The sequence below is a fragment of the Juglans microcarpa x Juglans regia genome, chromosome 1S, assembly GCF_004785595.1.
Source record: "Juglans microcarpa x Juglans regia isolate MS1-56 chromosome 1S, Jm3101_v1.0, whole genome shotgun sequence".
Classification (NCBI taxonomy): domain Eukaryota; kingdom Viridiplantae; phylum Streptophyta; class Magnoliopsida; order Fagales; family Juglandaceae; genus Juglans; species Juglans microcarpa x Juglans regia.
The window spans coordinates 5058926-5072839 of record NC_054595.1 but is presented as its reverse complement, the minus strand read 5'-3'; the positions used below and the strand labels follow the sequence as shown (position 1 = coordinate 5072839).

At 36.3% G+C, this 13914-nt stretch overlaps 1 protein-coding gene across 1 annotated transcript; it reads left to right on the top strand.

Annotated features, from left to right (window-relative positions):
* Positions 1-6844: 6844 nt before the first annotated feature.
* LOC121246524 (mitogen-activated protein kinase homolog MMK2) lies at positions 6845-12262 on the top strand. Its single transcript, XM_041144702.1, has 6 exons — positions 6845-7316; positions 8551-8680; positions 9341-9478; positions 9981-10313; positions 11095-11278; positions 11700-12262. Exons 1-6 carry the CDS (start codon positions 7156-7158, stop codon positions 11870-11872), a joined length of 1119 nt encoding a protein of 372 aa, XP_041000636.1. The 5' UTR covers positions 6845-7155; the 3' UTR covers positions 11873-12262.
* The last annotated feature ends 1652 nt before the right edge of the window (positions 12263-13914 follow it).

Sequence of the window (13914 nt, the reverse complement as noted above, 5' to 3'; positions counted from 1 at the left end):
GTGAGCAACCATCACATGGCTAGTTACAAAAACAATGCGAGAAAAGTTAGTGTGTACCTTCTTCGGCTCAGTGCAGTCACGAGCGAAGTTGCCATTCTTTCCACAGTTGAAGCACTCTAATTTTGACTTGTTCTTCTCGCGCTTGCTCCTCTTGCTGCGCTGAGAAGTTCTTGACACCTTTTTAATTTGTCCAGCAGCTATCCCATTCTTGGACTTCTTGCGCTTAGGCCTTGATGCCTTACGCGAACCAGAATCAGCCACATAGGCCGTATGATTGGGCTTAGCAGCCTCCAATTCCAAGTGACGCGAGACATCATCAAAGTCTTTGATATTCTCGTTATGCGTAAGGTTCTGGCTTATATTCTCCCAAGAATTCGGCAGTGATCTTATCACTGCCTGGACTTGCTGTTCATCAGTCAGGTTGTTTCCTGCCAATTTAAGTGATCATGGTCGACATAGCCCTAAGATGCTGCTTCATCGTGTGGTCAGAGTGCATCTTATAGGAGTCAAACCTCATTGTTAACCCACGCAACCTAGTGGCTGAAGTTCCACCAAACTTCAATTTTAAAGCCTCCCATATGCTTTGGGCAGTGTCATAGATCTCGAACTCACACATTAGATCATTGTGCATGCTGCTTAACATTATTATGCGCGCGCACCGACTTTTCTTAGCCGATTGAGTATAGGTTAGTTGATCTATCTTGTGTTGTTTCGAGGTCCCTTCCCCGGGCCCAGTAAGGGAGTGAGATAAGGCCTCTAAGACCTCTTGCTCATCTAAGACATATTGGATCTTGCGATGCCAAATGTCATAGTTCTCTCCATCCAATTTCTCCCCATTGTTTAAATCGGCAACTATACTCTTGGATGCCATTTCACTACAATACGCAAAGAAGAGATATTACACACACCTAAGAAATCTGTCGCGTTTATTCAAGCTAGAAAAAGAATAATTTAGACATGTCGCAAGATCAAAAAATCGTTAGGCTTTAGAATCATCTCTTGCGCCACAATATCCAATTATTAAATTTCTAACCTAATTCTCGCACAAATTAAAAAAAAAATATATGGGAAAATTAATCATCATAAATCTCAACCATACTCCCACTATCTTAAATAGTCATCTAGTCCTAGTTACATGTAAAGACATAACCTACTAAAACCGCAGTAACCTTTTGGGCCAGTCTACAATGACAACTACTCCAATCACAGCAACCTGTTGGGCCAGTCTACAAAGATGGTTCATATAAGACCATTACAGTCCATTTTTCTTGTTCCATCAGTGCATTTATAGTTCTTACTGGGGTTACTGTAGTCTTTTGGCTATGCAGTGCATTTACAGTTCTTACTGGGGTCACTGCAATTCTTTCAGCCTATCATTTACACTGACAATTCTAACTAAGACTACTTAGTGTGAACTTTTCTATTTTATCATTAAAGACTAATGTATAAACATTCAAGCCTAACATTCATAGATGATAAAATAATCACATATCCATATGTTCAATTCACATATACATGTAATCACATTTAATCTAAACAATTAAATAAAAGATCACATGTAATATAACATAATGGAATAAAAAAAAATAGCATAAATATATCCATATATTCACATGTAATCACATTTAATCTAAAATATTAAATAAAAGATCACATGTAATATAAAAATATATCTAAGCATATATCAAATCATGCAATTTTTTTTTTAATAGAAACGAAATAAATGTATAACAAATACATTTAAAAAACCCCACCTAAACCAAAGGTAAGTCGCAACCTAGTGGTGCGCGCTGCCTTTGACCGGTGGTCCTGGGTTTGAGTCCCAGAGGTGCTATTTTCATCCCCTTCTTTTTATTTTGTGTTTTAAAAGAAAAATAGGCTCAAACAAGGTTAAACTTCTAAAAATGACCCAATTTTTTTTTTTTTTTTTTTTTTTAAAACACATAAGGGCCGAACCAGCCCAACCCAGCCTATAACAATATATCTAAGCATATATCAAATCATGCAAAAAAAATTTTTTTTTAATAGAAACGAAATAAATGTATAACAAATACATTTAAAAAACCCCACTTAAATCAAAGGTAAGTCGCAACCCAATGGTGTGCGCTACCTTTGATCGGTGGTCCTGGGTTTGAGTTCCAGAGGTGCCATTTTCATCCCCTTCTTTTTATTTTGTGTTTTAAAAAAAAAATGGGCTCAAACAAGGTTGGGCTTATAAAAATGGCCTAGAAATTATTATTATTTTTTTTAAAAACACAGAAGGGCCGAACCAGCCCAGATTTAATTTGGTTTTAAAAAACAAACACAAATGGGCCGTGAGGCCCAGGCCCATTGGCAAGATCAGATGACCTAAGGTCATCTTCTACCCCCCAGATGGCTACTGTTCACATGAACAGTAACCGTTACACAGCAGCGCCCAGCCGCCACTAGGGTCTGCCACAAGTAGCCTCAGCTGCTTCCTCCGTCGGAGAAACTCCTCCAAGCGGTAGGGTGATGCGGCAGCACCTTGCTGGTGCGCGCTGCGTCAGGTGCGCGCAGCGCCACTGCGTTGGTGCTCGCAGCACCTTGCAGTGCGCTGCCATGTTTTTTTTTGTTTTTTGTTTTTGAATCCAGATAAAAAAAAAAGGATAAAAAAAAACATCAGACAAATCTCAAGCATATGCGAGAAAAAGCTATAAACTGGAAGTAATTATAAAAGCTCTGATACCAATGTTGGAAAGCACAAACGAAAAATACCTCAAACTCAGCTTATAAAATTACTCCACAAGTTTTTCCAGATTGATAAATCTCCAACGTTTCCTCTTAGTGGTGAAGTGTACTACGTAGTATAAAACTAGAGTAATACTTAACAAATCCACAGCCTAAATATTTTTCAAGAGAGAACAAAAAGAGAGAGAATCTTTAGTGTATTTTCAAATCATCACAAAAACCAATTAAGGAGGACTATATATAGTCCTCCTACACACAGCTGGCCTTAAAGGCCAGCCTTCAATTACCATTTTGAATGGCAGTAACACATGGCTTTTAAGCCATGCGTTACAAGCAAATAACACGTTAAAAGCCATGCGTTACACTGTGGTTTAAGGAGGGGGTCAGCCCCACGTGGGCGCCCCTCCATCTAACAGTTTACTTTTATATAATTTTTCATGAAGGGAGGTTGTCTAAAATAAAACACCCACAATACCATTTCCATCCAAGTGTCTTTTAGTTGGGGAGCCGCCCCTAGTTTAGAGAGAGAGACTCCTCTTTACCAGCCACCAAATCAAAACTTGCACAGACTCCTCTCTCCTTCATCCCTACTTCCTCTCCTCTCTAAATTTCTTCTTTCATTTTCTTTTTTAGTTGTTTTTTTTAGGGCTAAGTATGGCGAAAGGTCGATCTGTCGCTCTTTGGCTTTCGACAACCACCACACACCCTACCGTAAGTTTCCCAAAGGCGAAATATTTTGCCGAATGGAGCTGCGTGTGATCCACACGCGCGGTCCAAAGTTGGCGCGTGAAATCTACGCACCATCGCTAAGGATGCTCTTCTGCTGTCACACGCAGCTTTTCTGGGTCTAGGGCTAAAACTTAATTGACCACCATACCCCTAGCGTGGCGGGTGGCTTCCATGCGCCATCACAATCACATTGTTTATATTTTTTTCCTCTAAAGTTGAAAATGAAGATCTATATCTTTCTAAGATATAATTCATTTTTCTTATATATCTTTAATTTTTGTTACGTCTTTTGTTTTAGAAAAATAAAAACAAAAAAAATATTGTCTCTTGGACTTTTGTCCATAGAGTGTGTCCTTTACTCTGTCTTAGACAGAGGATGAGGTTTGTTAACTCTGTCTTGGACATTGTTGTGTTATCTCTCAAGTGATCGGAGAGAAGTTTGCAGCATGGACTAGACCATGTCAATCACAGTTGTATACTAGAGAGTCATTAATGTTGTAATTGACTTGTAATGAACGTTTAAGGTTAAAGTTGTAATATCCGTTATTAATGAATGTAATTTATTTTATCAAAAAAGTCAAAAAAATAAAACACCCAAAACCACACGTTAGTCTTCAGTCCTCGATTTTCAGCCTGCGTTTACTTTAAGCGGCCTCCTTTTTATTCTTCCTCTGAAAAAGCAGTTCAGCAAAGAAACCTCAAAAAGCAATTGTATGATTGATCTTTTTCATGTGTAAATACCATACTCTTGGGCAGAGAGAGACCGCACAGTGCAATTGTATGGTTCATCTTTCCCACAACCAACTGTACGATTGTCCGCTATCCAGATTAGTCGGGACTTTTAATTAAGAGAAAAAAAAATAATAATTATATTTATGAGTGTGTAAGTATTATATAATCATTTAAAAAAAATAAATATAAGATTTAAATGAAAAAAAAATTAATTTTTTAATAATAAATCTTACTTTTTTTAAAAATACTACACGATACTTGCACACTACTATAAGTAGTATTACTCTTGAAACTTTATCTCAAACCACAAAAAAATAATAATTTCGAGACATAAGGACCACACAATAATGCTGCCATTTACTCATATCTCACCGTTCTTACAATATAACAAATGCCTTCACCTAACACTGAACTCAATTTACAATAACAGGGCCACCTTAATAAATACTTGTCCCCACTTATATTTATGTAATCTTATCTAACCTGTTGCCCACGAAATGCATTGACATCATACTGTACATGTCATTGTTTTGAAGTTAGTGTTCGAGTTTAGACCAAAGATGTACACGTTTCCCTATTCTAGATGAGTTTCCTCTCTATTTGTTTAATTATTGAGTTTTGCCATACGCTAACACTATTTATAATGAAATCCATTTTAATTTAAAAAAAAAAAATTAAAATACTAATAAGTTTTTAGCATAACTGATGTAAAAAGCTTCCACATCTATGATGTGTTAAGAATATAATATAAATAATAAAAATCTATATCTTCCCATCAAACTTAAACTTTTAGAATAAGTGGTGATTTCATATGGTATCAAAGTAGAAATCTTAAGTTCGAATCCTGACTCTACACTCTATCCATTTAATTAAATATTTTACGTGCTGAGCTTATTCATTGATGAAGAGACTGGCCCATAAGTGAGATGAGTGTTAAAAATATAATATAAATAATAAAAATCTGGTTCTTTCTATCCGCTTAAATTTTTGAGATAAGTGATGATTTTACATGATATACTAAGTATGTAAAAAATAGAAATTATAAATAGATTTTCTCTTGATTATTTGAGTTTTGAAACTATTGAAATATTGACTGAAAATGATGGAATCGAGCAAGACAGCGTTTCTCAATTTCAGACTTGTGAAATATCCAATATGTCGATTATTGAACGTAGACCAAGAAAACGAACAAATACTGAAATTTCTAAAGAATTGGAGGACTAAATTCCAGAGGAAATTTCGAGAGAGGACTTACCTATTTGTTTGACAATTCAATGCCCATGCATCGACTTCAACAGGCTTGACATTGACAATTCTATACATCACATATTTGATTATGAAAAAAATAAAATAAAATAAAAAATATGTGTGACGTGTGGCGTAAAAATGACAAATAGAATTTTTCGACCAACTAAAATTTAGGGGTGCTACCTGCAGGGAGGGGGTGGGGATTTTTTTCTCATAATCCACTTTCGTCCATGCGGGGGCGGGGTACCCCGTCCGTTGCACAGGGTGCGGGGGTGGACCTCCATCTGTCTGCCTCCCCCTCCTCCACTCTCCTCCCCTCCTCAGCTCCCCCAAACTCAACGGTGTCTATTACAACAAATCCAATTGAGTCCTCTACCGGCGTCTACTACTTCCATGGCAAACCAGATCGAGAGAGATTGAGAGTTCGAGAGAGTTTGCGAGTCTGGGTCTGGGACGAGAGAGTTCAAAATCGAGAGAGTGAAAGAGTTTGAGATCAAGAGATCGAGAGAGTGAGAGATCGAGAGAGTGAGAGAAAGAGAAAGGAATCCACCCTTACTAAAATCTTTCTTTTATAAAAAATTTTATTTATCATTCCACACACCACACACTATACTTTTTTTTTCTTACCAAATGTGTGATATATGGATGATTATCTATTTACTTAATAAGGAAAAGATAAAATCTAAAATAAAAATTAACAATCCATAAGACTGACTATAATGGTAGAATTGGTACTTTGAAATTACGTAAAAAGACAAAGAATAATTCTATTTATCATCAATTTTATCGTTTTTTTCTCATAATCTCATGATGTGGTATCAAATGATTGACACATAAATTGGACATAACAAATAATCTCTAATCATTTAATATCACAGAATGTGAAGGTAAGAATATGATGATAAAATGGATGATGGGTAGCATTATTCAAACACAAATTATGCCATAGCAAATATCAATAAACTCATCACACTCTCGTTCCACTATAATAAGGCGGTATTGTCTACTAACATTTAATTTTTTTTAAAAAAAATAATAATCTAAGAATAATAAAAGTGCGACATTAGGTAAAAGTAAAATAAAAGTATAAATATGAAACATTACTTATTGTAAAAGAAATAATAACATTTATTTTTCTCAATATCTAATAATAATTGATTTTGTTATACATCAATTATTATTCACCTGAGTTATTTTTAGAGTATAGTGTATTTTTTATAAAGTGTAAAATATAAAATAATAAATAATAACTGATAGTAAGAATTATACAATAATAATATTTTGCTAGGCTAATTATTATGAAAAGCTGGAACATAACGGTAAGAAGATTCTCCAGTCGCCGAGGAGAAAAAAAAAAAAAAAAAAAAAAAGATTCTCCAATCAAAACCCAAAACAAGAGGAGGAGGAAAGGTAATCACATTATTCACAGATACCACACCAATCCTCAGAAAAAGGAAAAGTAGAAAAGTCTTCATTTCTTCACGGGTCACCCACCCAAGGCGTCTCCCACTCCAAAGTCCCCTGCTCTTTCTTTCACTCACCCCTTCTCTCTCTTCTCTCTTTCCCAGAAGCAACCCAAAAGGAAGTTTTGAGATGTCAACTACCTTTACACCTACCGACACGCCTTCCCCAATTTCAGACCCTCCTCCAATATAGTCCTCACCACCCCACTGCTCCTCTCCTCCGGCTAATTTTTGCTTACGAATAAGTCAAAGAAAGGTCCCTCGGACACCTCAAATGGATTCTGGCTCTGGTTCAGGTGAGCATAACATCAGAGGGATTCCCACCCATGGTGGACGCTACGTTCAGTACAATGTGTACGGTAACCTCTTTGAAGTTTCCCGTAAGTATGTCCCTCCTATTCGGCCCATCGGGAGAGGCGCTTATGGTATTGTTTGGTAAGAGCTTTTCTGGGTTCGAGTTTCTTTTTTTCCTCCTCTTTTTCTTTCTTTTGTTTCTGCTTCTGGGAGCAAACTCTTTCTTGTTTCTTGGTTTCTAGCAGGGAAAAAATTAAGTAAAGAAAGTATTTATCGAAGTGACCATATATTTAATTGACTTAATTTTCTTGTTGGGTGTTAGTTATACTGGGAATTGTGTAGTAAGAAGCTGATTTTTTGTGGGTTAACTGTTAGAGTTGGCTCTTGATTTGGTGTGATTATAGATTTTTCTCTGTGAACTAGCTTTAATGGTGAGTTTGATATTCACTGCGATCTGTATTTATTTTTGTCTAGTTAGTCCTGATAGCTGAAATGAAGATCATGGTTTCATCATTTGATATTGTATACGTTCTTGCTTATGCCTTGTGCTCGTCTTGATGACCTCAGATTTACATTGATACAGATGCTAATTATCATTACTTTCAGGTTATAAACACTCACATCGAAGCTGTGGTTGTTGAGAATGTGAAACAACTGGGTTATAAATCGGTTTTGGAGTAACAGACTTTGAGTTTGTTGACGATAAATATCACAGCGTACAATATAAATTTACTCTTTCTTTTAGTCTTGCAGCCTTTATGTAATCGGCCATATTTTCATGCATTGATGGTTTTGTGTATTGACTAATTGTTTATAAATCTTGAGTTTGTGTCAGAGTTGTCAACTCGGCTTAGGTCTCAAATGTGGGGAACTGTATCCAGTGTTTGCTTTCTTTTTTTAATTTTTTGAAATTCTTGGTATCTTTTTAAATTTTCACTTAAACAGCCTGAAATTAATTGGGTGAAACACATGATCTTTACTTTATTCTGGTTTCCTGATTTAATCAAATTCAATCTTAAACCCAAATTTGGCCATGCATCTTGAATTTGTCAGCATTTGCTTGAGTCTTGCTCATGGACAGGTATGGGTGTTGGATTTGACTAATCTGCAATGATTGCACAATGCATATGGAACTATGAAGGATATGCTTTTTATTTTATTTTATTTTTTTGTCTACTGCTTGCAATGTGTTCCCAGTTACTTGTGTTTAGGATGACCTTTTCAGTGTCTTGGTATAAGCATTAAACATGTTGAGAAATCATGTGTTGAGAGGCTGTGTTTATCATGTGAATGATATGCTATTTTGGTGCTATGACGAGATTTTGCTGTTTCAACAATATCCTGAAAGAAAACTTAATTTTTCTTCTTTCTTCAGTGCTGCTGTGAATGCTGAGACACGGGAGGAGGTTGCCATTAAGAAGATTGGAAATGCTTTTGACAACAGAATAGATGCAAAAAGAACTTTACGAGAAATAAAGCTTCTTCACCACATGGATCATGAAAATGTAATTCTAGCTATCTTTGTCATTTTTCCTATATCTGCACTTGAAAGTTGAGTCAGCCTTGTATCTTTGTGACGTACGTGTTTTGGCCATGATTTTGGTCGTTAGAAAATTTGCAAAGTTCTTATGTATGCCATATATTTTGAATTTGTGAGCCCTAAACTCCAGAGGGTTTTCAGTAATTGCTATTGTGGGCAGAAAATTTTCACGGGAATGGGTCATTATCCTTTATATGTAAAAGGCCAAAATGCTGCAGAACCTGTACATTTATCAAAGTTCTCGTCCATATGTTTTGCAAAGATGGTGTAAATCCTGTCTATTGTGACGGTGTTCTAAATTCTATGTATTATTTATTTTCTGCCAGCTAGTGTAGTCCCTGTGATATTCTGTTTGTGAACCTGGGTTTCAGGGACAGACAGAGTGGGTTTTTGACATATCTAGCTCAATAAACCTAGATACAGGGACATGATTATTTGTATATACAAATTATGAATAGTTTCAAGCATATGCTAGAATTCTATCACACACACACACACACACACACACACACATATTATCACTCTTGTTGGTACTATTATTAGCTTTGATAAGAGAGATTATCCCAAGTGTTGCTTTCTGTTTTAGTTGAATTTATGCTTAAGGCTTCCTTTTTATCCTATGCAGGTTATTGCCCTCAAAGACATCATTCGGCCTCCACAGAAAGAGAATTTCAATGATGTTTACATTGTTTATGAATTGATGGACACTGATCTTCACCAGATTATACGTTCCAACCAACAATTGACAGATGATCATTGTCGGGTTGGCATTACTTCTATCTCTTGGATGAAGACATTATGTTTACCATGAATTTACTTATACCATGGATTTGAAAAATGTTGTCCAAATTTTTTTATTTATAAGAATCATTCTGTTTTTCACCGAGGTGGGAGTTTGGCAAGGTCTACATTGTACGGATATTTGACTACCGAGCATCATCTTGATTAAATTTAAACTACCCAGCCATATTTGGATGATATGGCTGTTGTCCTAAAATCCATTTTAGGACATACTAGAGTAGATTTATGCTGAATAGTGTGAATTTTTCTTTGGCATTTGTATTAAACATGACAATAAACTAAAGATAAAACATATTGGTTTATATCTTGTCCCGGCCAGCAGAAAAGGAAAATGAATGAACAAAGATAATCTTCTAATGTCTGGTAGTATTGTAACATGAATTTCTGTAGCAACATATTGTTATGATTTTGTTGCTATCTTTCAAGCTTGAGCTCTCATAAAAGCTTAAATTCTACCTTTGCAGTATTTTCTGTATCAGCTGTTGCGAGGACTTAAATATGTACATTCAGCAAATGTTTTGCATCGTGACTTAAAGCCCAGCAATTTGCTTCTGAATGCAAATTGTGACCTCAAGATTGGAGACTTTGGGCTTGCAAGGACAACGTCTGAAACTGATTTCATGACTGAGTATGTTGTTACTCGTTGGTACCGAGCACCGGAACTGCTACTTAATTGTTCAGAGTACACTGCAGCAATTGATATTTGGTCGGTGGGCTGCATTCTTGGTGAAATCATGACGAGGCAACCCTTGTTCCCTGGCAAAGACTATGTTCATCAGTTGAGACTTATTACTGAAGTATGCCTTTAAAACTTCCTTGCAGAAAATGTGCTATATTTTCCTTTCTGCTGGTTTACGCATACAAAAATGCCCTTGTTTGCAATCGAACACAATCATTTCTTTGTTATTCTGCTCATTAATCACAAAATCTATCTCATTTTGTGCCTTTTTGCATCAAGAATCTTGATCATTCTGGGTTGTTACACCCCTATACCACATTTAAGTGTCATTACTCCTGATCTTTCCCTCACTAGTAACTTTTCACCAAATTTAGAGACCAAGACTCGATTCAGATCATACATCTGTCTGAATCCCCTCTTTGTTTTTGAGTAGGGGAACCCATTCTGAAATGATCTTCTTCCCGTGTTTTTTCTGTCTATGGAAATATTCCTCATTGCCAAATGGAAGAAATTGCATAAACATTTAACTGAATTTGGGAAAGCCAATTATCCGTCGTCGTGAAACACAGAGTAAGAATTCCTCTTTTCAAAGATGAACAGACACCACCTTGGACTATAGATAATAAGGAGGAGTGAATTGGTTGAGGAGTCTATCCGGTTTGAATGTCCTTTCATTTCCTTCTGTGGTTGACTGTCTTAGTACATGCAAAATGACGGACTATGCATTCCTGTGTCAACAGAGCTGCTGCTGGTTTTCCTTTCTTTTTCCCACATTTTCCTTTTCCTCCTGGCTCTGTTGTGTCTATGCTTGTACTCTGTTGCAATGAAAGTTGTCCTTTGTCTTGTTGGGAGTCAGACTGACTTTGACAATTGCATTATTTTCATGTTGTTGTGAGAAGCTCATAGGTTCACCTGATGATTCGAGCCTTGGGTTTTTACGAAGTGATAATGCTCGAAGATATGTTAGACAGCTCCCACAGTTCCCAAAGCAAGAATTCTCTTCTAGATTTCCAAACATGTCCCCTGGTGCTGTTGATTTACTGGAAAAGATGCTCGTGTTTGATCCAAACAGGCGCATTACAGGTATCATGAGTTCCCATCATTCAGTTATATCAGTTAGTTTTTAACAGTTGCTTTGGAGTCATATAGCACTCTACTTGCAGTGGAATTTGGGGGAGATTTTAGGGAAAAATGTTTGATGTTGTTACAAGTCTTTACTAGAAGATTTGGCTTATTTGACTGCATTTCTAGTGGGCACTAGTCTAAATGATATTTCAAATTGGAAATAAAAGTGCATGTGCTGTGCCAAAGTTGTAATTGGTTCAAGAGGTTTTACAAGAAAGTAGGAAGTATGTCAAACGTTGCTGAGTTGTTTGCAGGGTGCAGATTAGACCGTTGATCCAAGGACTATTGACTGTGTTGAAATAACGTGTTTTACTCATTTTGATGGAATCTTTCCCCATAAATTCTATTGAAAATAATTTTTATGCCTGGTTTGTTGCAGTTGATGAGGCTTTATATCATCCATACTTGGCACCTCTACATGATATCAACGAGGAGCCTGTTTGCCCAAGCCCTTTCAGTTTTGATTTTGAGCAACCGTCATTTACTGAAGAAAATATTAAGGAGCTCATCTGGAGAGAAACTGTAAAGTTCAATCCAGACCCAACTCATTGAGGATTATGTGATTGTCTTTTGTATACACTTGATTAGAATCTGATGACTTGAACAACTGAACCAATTGGGGGTGGAAAACACAAAATACTCCTGCACATTTTCGGCCTCGAAAAAAAAGTCAGTCAGATGTTATTTGTTCTTTCCATCTCTTATCTTTGGACGCTTAGTAATTCATCAGTGCCAATGAATCAGAGGCAGAATTGCTGTAAAACTCAAATCCCTTGCTTGTTGGTGCTGGTTCGTCCTTCGGTTGTAGGCGTAGGAGTTGAGGTTGGTATGATGAACTGATGCCGCTGGGGATTTGTTTCTTATTCACTTCAATCAGCATGGTCACTAGATCAAACAGTACGATTTTCTGAGTGTTTGGAATAGACTTGCTTTAATTTGCTAGACTGAGTTAATAATCTTTATCTCATGTCTTTGTGATTAAACTTTCTGAAACCTGTATGTATTGCCTCTGTTTAATCTGGTTTCTAGCAGTAGAAGATTTTATGGGAAGACTTCATTACCCGGCTATCTCATTCGATGTTTTTTCGTAAGAAACCATTTGCATGATTCTATCATTAAAGACTAAATTTTCTTTTGGACGTTTTGGTAGCCAAGAGAATGCAATCCCTAGCCCTGGACGCATTATAATGTCATCATCGTCATGATCCATATATCATTCATAGAAAGGCTATAGGGGGTCTTTTTATATATATATATATATATATATATATATATATATATATATACACACACACACACACACACACACACACACACACAATTGTGCTACAGGTACCCGGCGTAGGGTACCTTTTGGGGAATTGCCTGATACATCAGTCGATATTATTTATAAAAAAAAAATAAAACGAAAAACGATTTCAGAAGCAAATCAAACCCATCCCCCAAGGCCAAAATCGGTCTTTGAAGCAAATCAAACCCACCCCAAAAGGAAAACAGCTAGCGTCGTCGAACCCCATCGTCAACATGTTAAGTAGACGCTTCACTTCTGTAGAAGATTATCTTGAAATATTCAGGAAGATTAAAGAAAATTATCAATCAAGAAAAGAGAAGAGCTAAGATAAAAAAATTGGGTATTGAAATCGATGACTTTTAGGGAGGTGCATATGGATTTGAGCTGGTTTCTAGATTCTGTTATAACAATGGCAGAATCTAAATCACAGTTTCAAATGTGTCTCTTCACCACTGTTGTGCAGTCTTTCTTGGCATGACCAAGAAGATTTCAACCAAGAATTTCTTCCAATAAACAGAGAACTTTCTGGAGCGAATTTTGTACTGGTCATGGAGTGATATACTTGTATGCTTGAAGAACTGTGATTCATTCTTCTCACATGTAGATTCATCTAGTCTTCTGCAAAGGCTCATGTATGCACTGTTAGCAAAGATTGCTCAAAATTTAGATATAAACATCATAGCTTCCTCTTCTTCTTGTTCTTCATCTTCTCTTGAAACTGTATCTGGGTTTAGATTTTCTTACTCCTCCAAAGCCACCCCTGATTCAGTCAAGCAATCTTCACCAAGCGAAGCGTGGTGGTTTGATGACTTCTCGTGGGTTTGAACGAAACACCCTGTTTCATTTTTACAAGTGGATGAACGTGTACGCGAGGGTTCCCCAACCGAGGGTGCGAGCAAAGTTTTTCATGTACATATAATGGGAACAAAATGACATGAATGGGAGAATTCAAATGCATCGAACAATACCATGTGTATGTACGTGTATATATTTAATATGTATGTACATATTGGATCATATATATTTGAAGTATTTTATTTTTGGAAGAGTTATGTGCCATATATTATATTTTTATTCCATTTTCATCTCATTAAGCTGATGAGACATTGTTTATTGACTTTTATTTATTTTTTATTTAAAAAGAATTGATTCAAGGATTATAGCAATAACATATCAACATAGTGGATCCAACTTTTAATTAATTTGTTGACCTAGATGTGAGGAAAGTCCTAACTTAAAGTGTTTGTTTCATGTTTAGGAAGTGTTTGTTTCATCATTCAAGGATTGTGTTGCTTTTTGTATT